This window comes from Salvia splendens, chromosome 12, assembly GCF_004379255.2.
Source record: "Salvia splendens isolate huo1 chromosome 12, SspV2, whole genome shotgun sequence".
In the NCBI taxonomy this organism is placed as follows: Eukaryota; Viridiplantae; Streptophyta; class Magnoliopsida; order Lamiales; family Lamiaceae; genus Salvia; species Salvia splendens.
The window spans coordinates 26,376,752-26,393,867 of NC_056043.1; the positions used below are offsets into that span (position 1 = coordinate 26,376,752).

At 37.2% G+C, this 17,116-nt stretch overlaps 2 protein-coding genes across 2 annotated transcripts; one reads left to right on the top strand and one right to left on the bottom strand.

Moving 5' to 3' along the window:
- Positions 1–3,430: 3,430 nt before the first annotated feature.
- Positions 3,431–8,594, top strand: LOC121757329 (putative disease resistance RPP13-like protein 1). Its single transcript, XM_042152875.1, has 3 exons — positions 3,431–3,579; positions 4,009–8,118; positions 8,215–8,594. Exon 2 carries the CDS (start codon positions 4,023–4,025, stop codon positions 8,070–8,072), a length of 4,050 nt encoding a protein of 1,349 aa, XP_042008809.1. The 5' UTR covers positions 3,431–3,579; positions 4,009–4,022; the 3' UTR covers positions 8,073–8,118; positions 8,215–8,594.
- Positions 8,595–8,648: 54 nt separating this feature from the next.
- LOC121757330 (protein RETICULATA-RELATED 4, chloroplastic-like) lies at positions 8,649–11,530 on the bottom strand. Its single transcript, XM_042152876.1, has 8 exons — positions 10,882–11,530; positions 10,540–10,608; positions 9,770–9,901; positions 9,630–9,683; positions 9,494–9,538; positions 9,277–9,416; positions 9,021–9,146; positions 8,649–8,937 (listed from the first exon to the last, which is right to left on the bottom strand). Exons 1-8 carry the CDS (start codon positions 11,398–11,400, stop codon positions 8,889–8,891), a joined length of 1,134 nt encoding a protein of 377 aa, XP_042008810.1. The 5' UTR covers positions 11,401–11,530; the 3' UTR covers positions 8,649–8,888.
- Between the last annotated feature and the right edge of the window lie 5,586 nt (positions 11,531–17,116).

Below are 17,116 nucleotides of genomic sequence, written 5' to 3' on the forward strand. Positions count from 1 at the left end.
TATAAAAGAAAATACTTCAACATATTTTGTCCTACATCAAAAGAGAAACATAAAACATTCAAGGAAGTCTCTATAAAAGAGAAACATCCAAGAATGATTTTGTACCACATCGAAAGTGGAACATAAAACATTCAAGGATGTCTCTATAAAAAAGAAACAACCAAGAATGATTTTGTCCCACATTGAAAGTGGAACATAAAACATTTAAGGATGTTTCTATAAAAGAGAAATAACCAAGAATGAGTTTGTCCCACATCGAAAGTGGAACATAAAACATTCAAGGATGTCTCTATAAAAGTGAAACAACCAAGAATGAGTTTGTCTCACATCGAAAGTGGAACATAAAACATTCAAGGATGTCTCTATAAAAGTGAAACAACCAAGAATGAGTTTGTCCCACATCGAAAGTGGAACATAAAACATTCAAGGATGTCTCTATAAAAGAGAAACAACCAAGAATGAGTTTGTCTCACATCGAAAGTGGAACATAAAACATTCAAGGATGTCTCTATAAAAGAGAAACAACCAAGAATGGTTTCTTAAATTCGCAAGCCCATCAAATATATATGGGCTATTACGAATTTATTGTATTCATTTGTTTGTAAAAATTGATTTTAAATATAAAAATCAATTTTTATAAATAAAAAATATTTTTTTTTAAATTTCGGTTGAACCGGCGGTTCAGTCAAAAAACCGGCGGTGTTGAACCGCCTGGTAAACCGGCGGTTTTTTGAACCGGAACCAGAACTGCCGGGAGGTAGGCGGGCCGGTTCAGGTTCAAGCGTTTCTTGAACCGTGAACCGCCGGTTCGTGACCCTTGTGCATGCCCCTCTCTTACTCCCTTTATTTCATATAAATAAATTGGATTTTATTCGTTTGTCCCATAAAAAGAGTTTATATTCATATATAGAAACATTTTTTTTACTTTATATTTATAGATCCATCATCCATTATATTATTTCAACTAATTATGTTTATTATTTATTACTTTTTATCAATTACCCGTTAAAACTCATATAATCATCCCTATAAAACAGAATCCCAACTCTTTTTGAAATGAAACTGTCCAAATAAGTAAAGATGGACCATTGAAATGAAAGTATATTAAAATTTGAATCTCTTTTAATCTTTTTGTGTTCTTTGTACATAACTCTATTTTTCTATAATTTACCTTCAATATTAATTTCATAAATAACTTATATTTTATTGACTATTTAGAGGCTGGTATCCATTAAAATTCTTGTTCTTACACATAAAAATGACTGTATACTTATATTCCCTCCCTAATAATTTAGTTGAGTATTTCTTTTAGATATAGAAATTAGAAAATTGTATTAAATATAATAAATATAGATAAAATAAAATATGATAAAGTAGGAAAGACAAGATAGAATAAAGTAGAAAAAAATAAAGTAAAAGTGCATTTTCTAAATTAAAATTCAAAGGAGTTATTTATCGTGTGTTTTGTAAAGATAACAGTTATGTTTGGTATTTCCTTCGTCCAGCCTTAACCGAGATGTTTTTATTTTAGCATATGAATTTAGGTATTAGTTTTTAGTGAAGTAAATGAATGAATCATTGATTGTTCTCTCTCTTGAAAAAAAAATTTGGGTTGCAAATCCATCTCACGTCGGAGAATGGAGGAAATTGGAAGCAGTATATAAGTGTACAACACTAATTAGTTTGAGGTCTATTGTGAGTTACTTAAAAACAAACTTGTACGGATTTGGACAATATCAAATTAATATGCAGTCGGCGATCTTAACAAAGGACATAAATAATCCTTGTAGTTTGAAGGTTATTCTTATAAAAAAAATGCAAAAGTCATTTCAGCGATAGTATATCAATTTGCAAGGATGTTTGATGATATTTCTAAAGAATATAAATCGCAGATGATATTAGTGCATAATCGAAAACTAAAAATGTACTTAGTTCCTTATTATACAGTTTTGTATGTAACACTAATACATTTAATAATAATAATTAGTGTTATTTTTATTATTCTATAAACATCTTTATAGAATGATAATAAGGGATGTATTAAGATGACAACCATTCTTAAAGTGACAACATATCACCAACCTCGTGCTGTCACGTGGCACGTTATCTTGCAATATTATGGGCGTATCCAGCAATATACTAGTGTTAGGCATTTTAGATGTATTTCTACAGATTGCATAATAGTAATAGGTAGGCCTGGGGAAACGGTTCTCGGTTGGTTCTCAGTTAACCTTGAACCGAAAAAATAAGGTTAGGGTTCGGTTTCGGTTAGTAGGTTTAAGCTAATCTCGGTTCTAACCGAGAACCTAGAGGTTAGAACTGAATAACCGATATTTTTTATATTTGATTTTTAATTTTTTATATATTGAATTTAGTTGTGTTATTCCAGTTTTGAAAAGTAAAAAAAAATGAAGTAAAAAAAATAAAAAAACCCTACCTATAGAAGTGGAATCGTTCGTCGTCCGCTTAGGCAATTAGCATATTCTGCCAATATGAATATTTTGGTATTTAAATTTTGTAGGGTATGTTTGTGATGATATTATGGCTTAACTATTAAAACTATCAGTATTTTACCAATATGAATATATGATTACGATTCATGAATTTTGTATTTAATGTTTTACAATTTGAAGATGGAACATTATGGATCAAATCCCAGCGCATGCAAACAAATTTTTTTATTGTCTCACTGAATTTCGGTTCCTTCGGTAGAACCGAATAACCTGTCGGTCAGAATCGATCGGTTCCTCAAATAACCGAACCAACTTAAGGTTCGGTTCCGGTTCTTGAATTTGGAAAAAAATGGATTCGGTTAATCGACTTATCGGTTCGGTTTTAACCGAACCGATCGAATCCCCACCTCAAGTAATAGGTGGATTGCAGTTTAGATTGTTGAGTATTGCATTATATGCATAAAATGTTTAATTTGAAGTATACATATAGACGGATTGCTTTTGTATACAATTATTTTGCATCATATCAATAATGGAGTAATACTCAACAATCTACACTGCAATCCACATATTACTATTATGCAATCTGTAAATCCATCTAAAACGCCTACTAATAAATATTGCAGGATACACACCTAATATTGCAGGATAACGTGCAACGTGCCAGCACGAGATTGGTTGTGGTACGTTGTCACTTTAAAGTTGGTGTCACCATAACGTACCCCATGATACTAATGTTTTAAAATATAAATTTATATGATATTGCTTAAAATATAGAAATATATGTAGTAATTATTTTTTTAAAATGAACTTATTATCAATATTATATACATTAAAAAACTAAAAAAGTAGTAGTATTATTTTTTTAAAATGAACTTATTATCAATATTATATACACTAATGAGTTGAGATTAATTAATGTTCGTAAATTTCAAAACAGTGTAGATTAAAATAGAGTGGAATGTTCTTGGTGATAAGGTCGTTGACTTGACTCCACTTCAACTTCAACTTCAACTTCAACTTCAACTTCAATCAATATAGCTACAAAGCAAGAAGCCAATAATTTTATTTGAAGTTTGATGCACAATTCCAGATTATCAATCTCCAGATTAATTCCAAAAAAACTGTAAGTCGCTTGTTGTTTTCTTGCAATTATGCTGCCGGAATCGTATAGTCTCCATTAGCTCTTCATTTGCGAGCGAGCGAATGTTCATGTTTTCTTCACTTCAGTAGCGTTGTTTTTTGTTTTGATTTCATATAGTTCTAGATCGATTACTCAATACATGAAAAGCGCCGACTCTAGCTGAATTTTCATGGTTTATTTATGGTATTACAGCTTAATTATGGAGTATGTTGTCCGGCAAGTTGCCGTTTGTTGGTGAATGATTGTTGCTATTAATTGTGATGATTTATCTATTTTATTGACAAGGAATGTGATAATATGTTGCCTCTCAGTTCGAATTTAATGATTATCGTTGTAATGTTATTTGTTGTTCTGATTTGTTTCTTACTACTCCAATTCTTTCCGTGATCCTGCTTGTTTTGTTTGCTAAAGGATAATCAAGAGCAATGGCAGTAGCAGAGCTCTTCCTGTCTGCAATCATTCAGGTGTTGTTTCAGCAGTTGACCTCTGGCATAATTAAGTCACTGCCCAATCGGGAGAAAGTCGAGAGTCATTTTAAGAAATTAGAATCCGATCTGCCCCTCATTCAAGCTGTGCTTGAAGATGCAGAGGAAAAGCAATTGACACGGAAGGATGTAAAATTATGGATGGAGAGCCTCAGAGACTTGGCTTATGATTTGGAGGATATATTGGATGAGATCACCACTCAAGCTTCTATTGAACGATCAAAGGGGATCCAACACAGTAGACCCAGTATGGTGTGGAAATTGATCCCAACTTGCGGCAGATTTGTGCCTAGTGCTATAATATCTAATAATAAGACGATGTCCAAGATAAAGGAGGCCACTAACAGGTTGCAGAATATATTGAAGCAAAGTACTGAATATGGTCTGAAGAATAGTTCAGTCGGTCACTCAAACCGATCATTAGTAGTAAGGTCACCTAGCACTTCTGTGGTAAATGAGTCTCAGGTATATGGAAGAGATGAAGATAAAGAAGCAATAATGAAAATGTTGCTTATGGACGAAGATTGTCGTGACAATGTTCCTGTCATTCCAATAGTTGGAATGGGTGGTATTGGCAAAACCACTCTTGCCCAGCTGGTTTATAATGATAGAAATGTTAAGCAGAATTTTCATGTGAGGGCTTGGGTGTGTGTCTCTGAAGAATTTGATAAGTTTTCTATCACCCAAAAACTTTATGAGTCCGTAACTGGGGAGCTTGGTCAGTACAAGGCCTTGGATATACTTCAGGTGAGGCTAAAAGAGGAGCTGGGAAAGAGCAAGTTCCTTATTGTGTTGGATGATGTTTGGAATGAAAACTATGCAAAGTGGGTTGATCTATGTGTTCCTTTTCAGTTGGGGACACGTGGGAGCAGGATTATTGTTACAACTCGCAATGAGAGTGTTGCATCAGTGGTAGGCTCACCTCGTGCCGCTTACCATGTGAAACTTTTGACTGATGATGATTGCCTATCTCTGTTGGCTCAACATGCTGGGAGATCTTTCCATGACAACTCAGAGTTAAAAGATGTCGGTTTGGGACTGGTGAAGAAGTGTAAAGGCTTGCCTTTGGCTGCTAAGACACTTGGTGGCCTCTTACGCTCTAAAGACACTAAGGAGGAGTGGTTTGATGTGCTAACTAGCAAGATATGGGATTTGCCTGAGGAAAATATCCTTCCTGTTTTAAGATTAAGCTATCACCATCTTCCTCCACATTTGAAGCATCTTTTTGCTTATTGCTCCATATTTCCGAAGGACTACGACTTTGAAAAGAATGAGTTAGTATGTTTGTGGATGGGAGAAGGTTTTCTGGAAAAGCAAAATAGTAGGAAAACAAAGGAGGAGTTAGGCCTTCAGTACTTCAATGAGCTATTGTCAAGATCCTTTTTTCAACGTGCAAGTGATAGGGCTGAATATTTTGTTATGCATGACCTTATAAATGACTTGGCTCAATTTGTTGCTGGGGAGACATGCTATCGTCTGGATGAGAAAATGGATACCAATCTGGAATACAAGATACCTACGAAAGCTCGTCACGGTTCATTTCTTCGTCATGAATACGAAGTTTTCAGAAAATTTAAGGCTTTCAGTGAAGTTCGAGGCTTGAGGACATTCTTACCGATGCCTGTCCAAAATGCACTTGTTTGCCCTCCTTTCTACTTATCAAACAAGATCTTAGCGGAACTGATACCTGAATTGCACAGCTTAAGAGTACTTTCTTTAAGTGGCTACTCCATCACAGAGTTGCCAAGTTCAGTCTGCAACTTGATACGTCTAAGGTATCTCAATCTATCTGGGACTTCAGTTGTTGAATTGCCAGATACTTTAGGTGATATCTACAATTTGCAAACCTTGTCACTACGTAACTGCCGTGCAATATGCAAGTTACCGTCGACCATGGGGAAGCTGTCTAACTTGCGGCACCTTGATAACTCCGGTACTGATCAACTGAAAGATATTCCGGTCGAAATTGGTGTGTTAAATAGCCTTCAAACGTTACCAAAAATTGTTTTGAGCAAAGAGGGTGGCCTGGGATTAAGGGAATTGAGGGGTTTGAAGCAGTTGAGGGGATCACTTGCCATTTTTGAATTGCAAAATGTGACGAATATTGAGGATGTAAAGGAGGCAAGTCTATGCACACACGAACTTGATGAATTGCAACTGACATGGGGTAGTGAAATGGATGAGATCCGTGACAGAAGTGCAGAAGAAGAAGTGATGGACTTTCTGCATCCTCATGAAAAATTGAGAAGTCTCAAGATTTCTTACTATGGAGGAGTTCGTTTCCCATGTTGGATAGGGAATCCTCAGTTCCACAAATTGTCCAGTATCAGTATCCTCAGTTGTTTGGAATGCATATATTTACCACTACTAGGACAGCTTCCGGAGCTTAAACACCTGCTTATAGGAAGCATGCCAAAATTCAAATGCATCTCAACTGAGTTCTATGGGAGTGGTTTTGTGGATCCATTTCCGAAACTTGAGACGCTAAGATTTGATTACATGCCAGAATGGGAGAAATGGGCTGCTTCTGCTGATGGGGAAGACATTAAGTTCCCAAATCTTCGTCAGCTTACTATATCCAGGTGCAGCAAATTAACCAGTGTCTCTCCACTGAACTTTCCTGTGCTGCAGGAGTTGGATCTTGAAGGGTGTAGCAAGGTTTTGCTAGAAAGTTTCAATAATCTTGACTCCTTAAAGACCTTGAAGGTTGAGGCTCTTACAGGGCTCTCACATCTACCAAGGGAACTTTCCCAATCCTTACTAGCACTTGAAGTTTTAGAGTGTTGTAGCTGCAGTGAGCTGATATCACTGTGGCCAGAAGAGACTTCACTCGAACATCTTACCCATCTAAAGCGCCTAGTCATTGCAGATTGTAAGCAGCTTGTATCAATGGGACAAGGAGAGCAGCACTTTCCTCGCAAACTTGAAGTTCTTGAAGTCTTTCGCTGTGAAAATTTGATTACCCTCCCAAATGAATTGAGTGATCTCAGCTCACTAAGAGAGTTGATTATAAAGAATTGTCTTAAATTTGTCAACTTCCCTGAGAGTGGCCTTCCCCCCATGCTGAAACGCCTCGAGATACTCAGCTGCAATGCATTAGAGTCCCTTCCCAGTAACATGTCTGGCCTGGAAAGGTTGGTGATCAAGAAGTGCGCATCCCTGAGGACCTGGGAAATAGGTAATTTCCCAGTTTCCGTAAAGAAACTTGCAATTGAAAACTGCCCCAAACTCGAACCAGTTCCAGAGCTGATGTTTCCCCCGCACAGCAGCATTATGCTGGAAGATCTTAGTTTACGCACATGGCCAGATTTCAGTAATCTCCTACAGCGATTGCATGGGTTTTCACATCTTATTGAGATAAAGCTATCTAAGTGTCGTCTACAGGAATTCCCGGAACAAGGCTTGCCACCGAGCCTCAGGACACTTTCTATTGAAAAATGTGCAAATCTCAAGTCATTGCCAGAAAAGATTCGTAGCATGAAAACCCTCGTATCACTTGAGCTACGAAGTTGTCACAGGCTTGATAATTTTCCACAATTTGATTTGCCTCCGAATTTGTCTTCACTTAGGATATGGGATTCTAAGAGATTCAAGCCCCTTTCAGAATGGGGCCTGTGCAGGCTCTATTCTCTAAGGGAGTTCTCCATCTGTGGTGGATTCAAAGAGCTTGAGATACTCGGTGATGGCGATGGTCTCCTTCCTCCTTCTCTAACAAAATTTTCTATTGCTAGATTCCACAAGCTCACTTCTCTGAATGAAGTGCTTAAGAAACTGACCTCGTTACGGTATCTATCTATCATGAACTGCGAAAAACTTAATGTCTTGCCTAGTGAAGGGCTGCTTGAACAGCTGTGGCATCTAGAAATTAGTAACTGCCCTCTTCTGATGCCACGGTGTCTGAGGGACAAAGGGGACTATTGGCCGAAGATAGCTGGAATTCCTTGTGTGGAGATAGATGGAACTTACGTTTATAAACAACCTTCAGTTTGAGGCACTCACTTGGGAGGACTGGCTTGCTTGATTGATGGCTAGGAAGGTACTCATTTGCAAACCATAATTTTTCTGTTTGATTCTTTTGAACTCGTTCATTTTCTCGTTCCTTATCAACCAGTTTTTAATGTTGTACGTGCAGTTTGTGATGAGAGTTGGCAAGATAATGCTGTGCAGAAACACTGCTACACGAGTCTTGTTGAAGTCTGTTTTTAAGCTCTAAATACTTGGTATACGTTCTTCCAAATATTGCCCGACTCTACACTTTGATGTGGAAGGCTCGACGAAGTGGATATTTCTGATTATTTTGGGGGTGGGGGGTTTGATATTCTTGCTTGGTGATTCATAATATTGTTAGATCATTAGATGCAGTAACTGATGTTTGATGTATCTGTGTTTATGTGTGTAATCTTCTTTTATCAGAAACTGTTTGTGGATTCTTCAATTGTTTCTGGTTCCTAAAAAGAACAGATCCAAATACTCATCATCTGAGGAAAATTTTACTTCAAAGATTTAGATGTCTGAGCTAGAACATAACATATAATGGCAGGCAGAGGAAATCATCATAACATATAATTGCATATTTTCTTCAAGAATCAATTATAAAGTCTGAGCTTGAACATAGACAAGCATTTTTTTCCTGTTTCTTATTACAGCTTGTTATTTTCATGCAATTGAAAGAAAACAACCCCACCTCAATAAATCACAAAAAAACAATCTTCAAAACGAGAAAAATTTTGATTCCTAGAACGCAGTTCTAATGATCAAATTGTTTCAAAGCATAACATAACAACCCTATGACGCCGCGTTAATGCTCTATTCGCGCACCCTCTGGATTCCAATCCATCGTGCATAATCGACCCACCTGAAACGAAAAAAAATAAAATCTATGAGTTCCGACTAGTACAAAGCACAGGAAGAGGTGTATTTGGAGCACCGAAATCTTACATCAGTGAGCCCAGAAACGTGTTTCCAGTTCGCACAGCAAAGCAGACCGCGCTGAGCACGAGCTTATGCTCGTGTAGCAGAGGCTCTAAAATCCGTTGCTCAATAACTCCAGCAAGTACTTGGTACCTATACGTCATAGCATCATCACATAAATGGCGAGTTTCCTCATCTATAAACTTCAGTAATAACTGAAAGAGCTGAGCGTGTTGCATCATATAACTAAGAGCATAACCTACTGAGATTCCAAATTGCATACCTTAGGTTGCTTGATACTGACATATAAACACCATATGCAGCACTTGTTGACAAAATAGGAATGTCTTCTGCTTCACCCGCAAAAGATTTGTCTATAGCCTTTCTTGCAGTGATCAACAAATTCGTAACACCCGTCCCAACCTGTAATAGACATACACCAATAGGGTCAAGGAACGTGCAACGACTAAAGTGACGATTCCTAATGAGAGTGGACTTACCAAAGAAGCACTGGTCCCAACAGCAAACAGCTTTGCACCGTTCCTCTGCAAGGCAGATGAGAATACTCTCAGATTCGTCTAATTCATAATCTACAGAAGTAGTTATTGAACTATGATGCAATATTTCGTCACTTACCACAATGGCCCCTATTCTTTGTACGAATGAATAGGATGTTCCCGCCAAGGCAACCTGCAGCAACACGCCGAGTGTTACTTAGCAATTTGAAAAAATATTTACATAACGAAGCAGAATGAAAATACGTGCTAAAGAATAACCTGGAATGCATTGTCAGGGCAGCCATAGAAGAGCTTACTGAGACCTCCAGCACTGACAGCTAGTGCGGGTCGGAGAGAAACAGTAGGGGCAGGTAGCCAGACAAGCATGAAATCTGCAATAATGGCCATTACCTAAAAGCATAGATGATTGGGAAATTTGAGAATAGCAAACAAAAAATATAATGGAATGAGTAAATGCTGAATCAGAACAAACAATATAATTAGAAAATGATTTATGCTGCAAATTTCTACCTTGTGTTTTCTCAACAAGAGAAAATGGCATTCTACACTTAAAAAAATTCATCTAACAACTAAGCATCAAATCGACATTTGGTCTTTCACTATGTTTCACATCAGAAAAATATCTGGAGCAAATATCATAATTACTGAAACAAGGAAACTGCACACATGAATGTGACTGCTTATCTTTTAATATTAAGGAATATGATCGATATAGCTCAACAATTCATCTTCTATACCTTCAACTACTAAGAACATTACATCTTATGAGTTAATCTGGTAGTACCATAGTCTAACGCTTGATTCCGAAGATCGGTGTCATCATTTTTTCTTTCTTTCATTGACGGGCTAGTTATAAGCAAAGAATGTTCATTAATCTCGAGAAAAGCATGCACATTTTCATCAAAAGCTTCCATATTTTTAAGAGCATATCATAGTATGTCTGTCTCAGCTGTACGAATCGATTAAGTATATTGCAAGTTAGAGATCACAAATAATTTGATTACTCATAAACCATGAAAGAGCCATACCACATCAGCCAAGACAAAATCTAGCTCCTTGCTGAAATTTTCTCGACGTTTCTCCAGCTCCGCAGCAGTCTAGCACACACAAATACATATCTTAATGGTTCAAAAATCGAGTTTTCACAAAATCCAAACATGCCCCCCATTACCATCAGATTTCGATAAATAAAATTTCTCACAATTGCATATGCTCTATTAACATTATAGCAATCCAACCTAAGACCATGGACTTGCTTATATCCCAATTCATCAACTAAATTCAAATTTAAATTCATCTTTACAATCACAAAATTATGAGCAAGATCAACAGACGATCTAAACATTAATGTGAAAGTGAAATGGAGAAACCTTGGTGAAAATCCCAACACCACACTCAATGCCAACTTTGGTCAAGAAGAGATCATCAGCAAGCAATCTCTCCTTGAAGCCTCCGAATCGGAGCAGCCACCCGAGAAAAGGCGACTTCTCGAGCTCGAAAAATCGATGAACGATGGATCCGGGAATCCTTCCAGCTTCAATGGCGGCAGCCAAATCCTTGGGAATGCTATCTAAAGATCTACCAGCCTCGGCCAATGCCATGATCGCCTCAGCCTTGTTCCTCTCCCCTGCATCTCCATCTCCGCCGTCTCCGCCTCCTCCACCGCCGCCATGGCCGCCGGAATCATCGCCTCCTCCGATGCTGAAGGATAAAAAGGAAGGGCGGCGAGGGGAGTGGAGTTGGAGGGAAGAAGTGGAGGAGAGAGAGAGATTGAGGAATTGGGAAGTCGAGGGGTAGGTGAGGGAGAAGGGGGAGAGATGGCGGTGAGGCGCATTCGGTGAGGAGATGGTGAAATGGGGAGTCAGGCGTGAAAAGGCGGCGGTGGCCATCTGTAATTATGATGGAGTTGTGTGTGTGAGAGAGAGAGAGAGAAAGAGGAGAGATAGGGAAACGGTGGCTGAGTGTTTAGGACAGTTGACTCACCAAGACAAAGGAGTGTCTGTGTCAGTAGAGACGAAAGGTGATCTGATTTTGGAATTTGAGAACAATCTCAGCCTCTATTTATATTTTCTTACATTGTCACATCATATTTATTTTGAGTATTTTAATGGCTTTGCAGACGTTTGGAAATGGGCAGTTTGTCAACAAAAAAATGTTGTTATAAATATAAAATTATATATTAATAAATTTAATTCAATTAATTAGATGTGATACTTGAAGCAGTACTAAATTTTTTTAATAAAAGAAAAATAATAATAACAATAAGATATACACACAGTATGATTTTCATATTTCTAAAAATTACACTAAATATTTCCCAACAAAATTTTATATTAAGAATATATTAATAATAATAAGATAGTACACCATAGATTATGATCCATAGTTTTACAAATTATATTCAGATTTATTTTAAAAATTCATAAATGATGCCAGATATTTTTTGGGGTTTGTATCTGATATTTATATTATTTTATATTAAATTGAAATACTAAAATACCACTTAAAAATTTAAAATAGTACTCAAGTATGAATATATTCTTTCTATAAAATATTTAATGCAGTCCCACGTAAATAATAACATTTAAAAATATAAGATTCCAAATACTTTAGAGAGCAAATTGGTGGTGGTAGGGCAATATGCATTATTAGTTGAGAATATGCACAACTTATCAGATTAATCTATTTGCGACCACAAACTTTTGGCTTCAAAATATAAGCGGTGAAAGGTATCCGAGCCACAAATTATTACTAGTATATTTAAAATACTATTAAGAAAATAAAAGTAGGAGTAATTCACAATCATACTTATTATAAGGAGTGTTTTTATATACTATGTGACTTATAAACCTATAGATTAGATCGGTATGAACAATAATGATTACTATAACATAGTATATATCAATATAATTTAATACAGTCTGTCTCCCTCTATCCCATTAGAAATGAAACGTTTTCATTTTTAGTCTGTCCCATTAAAAATGAAACGTTTCTAAAAATGGAAATAATAATCTCTCTACTTTTTCTTCTCTCTTACTTTACTCTCTCTTCATTAACTCACAAAACAACACTACATAAAATAAAGTGTGGACATTAAAATTGGTCCATACAAAATGGGGGTCGCACCTTTTTAGTTCCTCAATTAGGAAAAATCATGAATCGAACATGAAAATATCTTGTTTAAAGTGTGTCTTAGTTGACTATTTTGTCCTTGAAGCCATGAACGGTGTATAAGTCATTATTTTCGTCTCGTTATTACTTTCTTACCCAATTACTAGGATTATTTATGATTTATGAATCTTTTCAATTTCTCAATTCCTACATCAATCTTCTCAAAATTATCTTGATTAATATTTTAAATCATTTAAATAATTATATTTAATAGTGGCATAAAACTCACACTGGACACAACTCGTTGATATCAAACTTATAACATTATTAATCTCAATGAAATTTATAAGCAATTACTGTAGAAGTATAATATATAAAACAATAAATATGTCACGCCCGCACTAGCTAAGGATAACATAATATGGATAATCGTGACTGGGGGCGGGGGAGGAAAGGAGTGGGGAGAAGAAATGGGGAAGATCAACACAAAAATACTTGATTACTGAATCACTAAGATATTTTATACTAGGTAAAAAGTTCATACAATACCAAAAGATAAGAGTAATGGTGCAAAATAAGATTTGGTGTTCCTAAACTTGCACAACGGAAGTAGATAAACACGATCCATATATTGAGATATGAACCTCTAAGAGGCTTTGTTTAAACTTGCACAACGGAAGTAGGATAGAAGTTCACCTTATTTATTTTCCCAAACTTTGGAAATAACCCTTCACTTCACTGGCACTTTCCCTTGTGATTCTTCCCTTCGTGAAAAGAAACAACTAAGTTAAGCTTACGAGAAAGTACTCTAGTCCAAAAGGAAGTGCAGATAACCACTTTACTGGGATGAGGTTGGTGAAAGAAAAATGCTCGCCAAAAGAAGGTGTCATGCCCGCATTTTCTAAGGATAGAAAACACGGTTGATCGTGACTAGGGGAGCGGGGAAGAAAGGGGAAAACAACACAACTCGACCATAGCTCGAAACAAATGAGAATAGCTCGAATAAAATCAGAGTATCTCAACAATTAACAACTCAAAAATGAATATTATCTCAGCGATACAAGAACTCAAAAGAATGACAACTACTCAGCGGAAGCATTTGAGAGAAGAAATATGCCACGTGTGAAGACATGACACATTCTAGACACTTAAATTTCTTCAACGGTCTTGCTCAACACCCACCGCGCCAGTCACGCTCAGCATGCACATTTTTAAAAAGAAATGCAGGGCTGAGTACTTGATGTACTCAGTGAACACATGCCAAAATAATTTCATAAAATATTGTGCCATCATTTAAAAGTGAACTCGGGGTTTTATAAAAGACCAAGTCACCAAAACATTTTCTCGCTCAAAAGTATGGCCGCGCAGCCCATTTTTCTCTCTCCTCGTATCATATCTAAACCTCATATGTGAAATGAGAACGTGGCCACATTCTCGATCACTGGACCTGCCAACTCGAAAGATAGCACACGATCCCCTCTGTGTACACTATCTTGAATAGGGACTCACTCCCTAAACAAACCCCGAATTCGATTAAACTCATAACTTCTAGTAGGGACTCACTCTCCACTAGGGCGATCAGATGGCACATCCTCAAAAACAAAATATGGCATTACACAATATATTTGGAATTTAATCACATAACTTATACTTGAAAGATATTGCGTAAATTCAAAAGTAAGCCTACACAATAAGGTAGGATAGAAAGCTCACCTCGTTCGTTTAATTTTCTGAATTTGAATTCCTTACTTCCACTTCAATTTGATTCGCGGAGGAATCCCTTCCTTGAGTCCGATTCTCTTCTCTCTCATTTATTTTCTAGGCCGCCCGAGCTTCCTCCGTTGGCTCCACGTATTTCCCTCCCCGATATCGAATTAAAATCCCAAAATTATTTAAGCGCATAAATTAATCATCGAAATTATTTTTTCCTTGAAAATATATTTATTTCGGACTTAGGATAAAATTCCTCGCTCCTTGAAAAGTTTCGAAATTAAATAAATAACTCCCCAAAATTAAATTATTGGCCCAAGATTAAATATTTTCTTAGCCCACCTTATTTCTCCAATTTTATTTGATAAGGCCCAACTTAAAAAAAGAGATAGCCCAAAACTTATACTCCCATCCTCCACGTCTCTCTCTCCCTCTCTATCTCTCTATCTGTCTCGCAACACAACTGAGGAAATCCCCAAATTACCATCGCCCCTTCCGATTCACTCCACGCCGCCGGTCATTTCGCGACAGCTCACTCACCGTCGGTCAACATGACGGTGCTCCCATTCCGGCGACTGGATTCTTGTCTCCGTTTTCCCCAAATCAAATTCTCCACTCCTCTCTCTCTCTCTCTCTCAAATTCTGGTCACCCGCGTCGAATCTATGCCGCCGGGGAGTCCTCCAGAAACGTCGCCTTCGACTTTCCTATGCTGTCAATTCCGCCGTTGAAGTCGTCGCTTTTGTTGCTGTGCTGAGCAACCATCGTCGTCGCCATCGCTGTTCGATCCGAGAAGTTTTCTCCTCTGTCAATCATTGCCGTTGAACTGACGTTGCTGCTCCGCCGTCGCTCCATCTATCTTTCGCCGTCCAGCCGGCGGTCTTCCTCCGGCCGCCGCTGCCTCGCGCTCTGAATTGCAGTGTCGTCGCCGACGCTTTCGTATTCTCGCCGCTGCTGACTTATCTCTCTTCGCTGGGACGTTGTCGCTCGCCTTTCCTCTTTTCTTTCTTGCATTGCAGCGGTGTCGTGAGTCGCAGTTGCTGTTGCCGACAGCCCGCTTCTTCAGCCCGAGCGCCAATCTCTTCCCAATTGATCTTTCTCTCCCAAACTTCGTTTCTCTTCTCCCTCTCTTTCTCTGAATTTCTAACTCTCTGTTTTTTTTTCTTGGAATGGATTGAATTTATGGGTAAAAAGATAGTGGGATTAATTGAATATATATATATAGGAGAGCGTTATTCTCCTTTTCACATCTTAGATCATTTTTCCTTCTTAATATTACGCGTTAGATCTAAGGCATCAACGGATCAGATTGATTCTATAAAACTGGTTCCGTGTTGCATTATAGAAGGTGGTTGTATGCATTACAGGGTTATTATTGACATTTGACGGAAAAGTAACTGCCACATTTTGGTATCTGCGAATAATGCACCACATGGTCACGAGTAATGCATATAATTGACTATATAATGCACAATATGTGAACTGCAATGCATACGAATAAGATGTACCATGTTATGATGTTTGGACACACGTTTCTTGTTTCCCCTAAGGGTTTAATAAGCTTAGGGGCTAGGGTATAGTACGTAGACACGTATGTAATCTTCACATGGTAACGAGTAATGGATATAATTGACTATATAATGCACAATTTGTGAAATGCAATGCATACGAACAAGATGTGCTGTGTTATGATGTTTGACACACGTTTCTTGTTTCCCCTAAGAGTTTAATAAGCTTAGGGGCTAGGGTATAGTACGTACGCATTAATAACAAATTATAAAACGATACGAATAATTCACCAAATTGTCACGAGTAATGGATGTTATTAACTATATAATGCACAATATGTGAACTGCAATGCATACGAATAAGATGTACCATGTTATTATGTTTGACACACGTTTCTTGTTTCCCCTAAGGGTTTAATAAGCTTAGCGGCTAGGGTATAGTACGTAGACATTACTAACAAATTGTTGTTATTGGAATATACGTATGTGCATTATTTGGTTTAGGTAGTGCATTATGTAGCTGTTAATTGTCATTATCTCAGTATATTATGCATTATTAGAGGTATTGTGTATATGGGTTAATCAACGGATTGAAGATTACATACGTGCATTTAGTAATGTCTACGTACTATACCCTAGCCCCTAAGCTTATTAAACCCTTAGGGGAAACAAGAAACGTGTGTCAAACATCATAACATGGTACATCTTATTCGTAAGCATTGCTGTTCACATATTGTGCATTATATAGTTAATAACATCCATTACTCGTGACAATTTGGTGAATTATTCGTATCGTTTTATAATTTGTTATTAATGCGTACGTACTATACCCTAGCCCCTAAGCTTATTAAACCCTTAGGGGAAACAAGAAACGTGTGTCAAACATCATAACACAGCACATCGTGTTCGTATGCATTGCAGTTCACAAATTGTGCATTATATAGTCAATTATATCCATTACTCGTTACCATGTGAAGATTACATACATGTCTACGTACTATACCCTAGCCCCTAAGCTTATTAAACCCTTAGGGAAACAAGAAACGTGTGTCAAACATCATAACACAGCACATCTTGTTCGTATGCATTGCAGTTCACATATTGTGCATTATATAGGCAATTATATGCATTACTCGTGACCATGTGGTGCATTATTCGTAGCGGTTTCCAGCCATTATTAGATTACTATTGTACCCTCATAATGCACAAAATAGGACAAATAATGCAACACGGGATTAATTACCCAATGTTGATCTTGACCGTCCATTTCTCTAATCT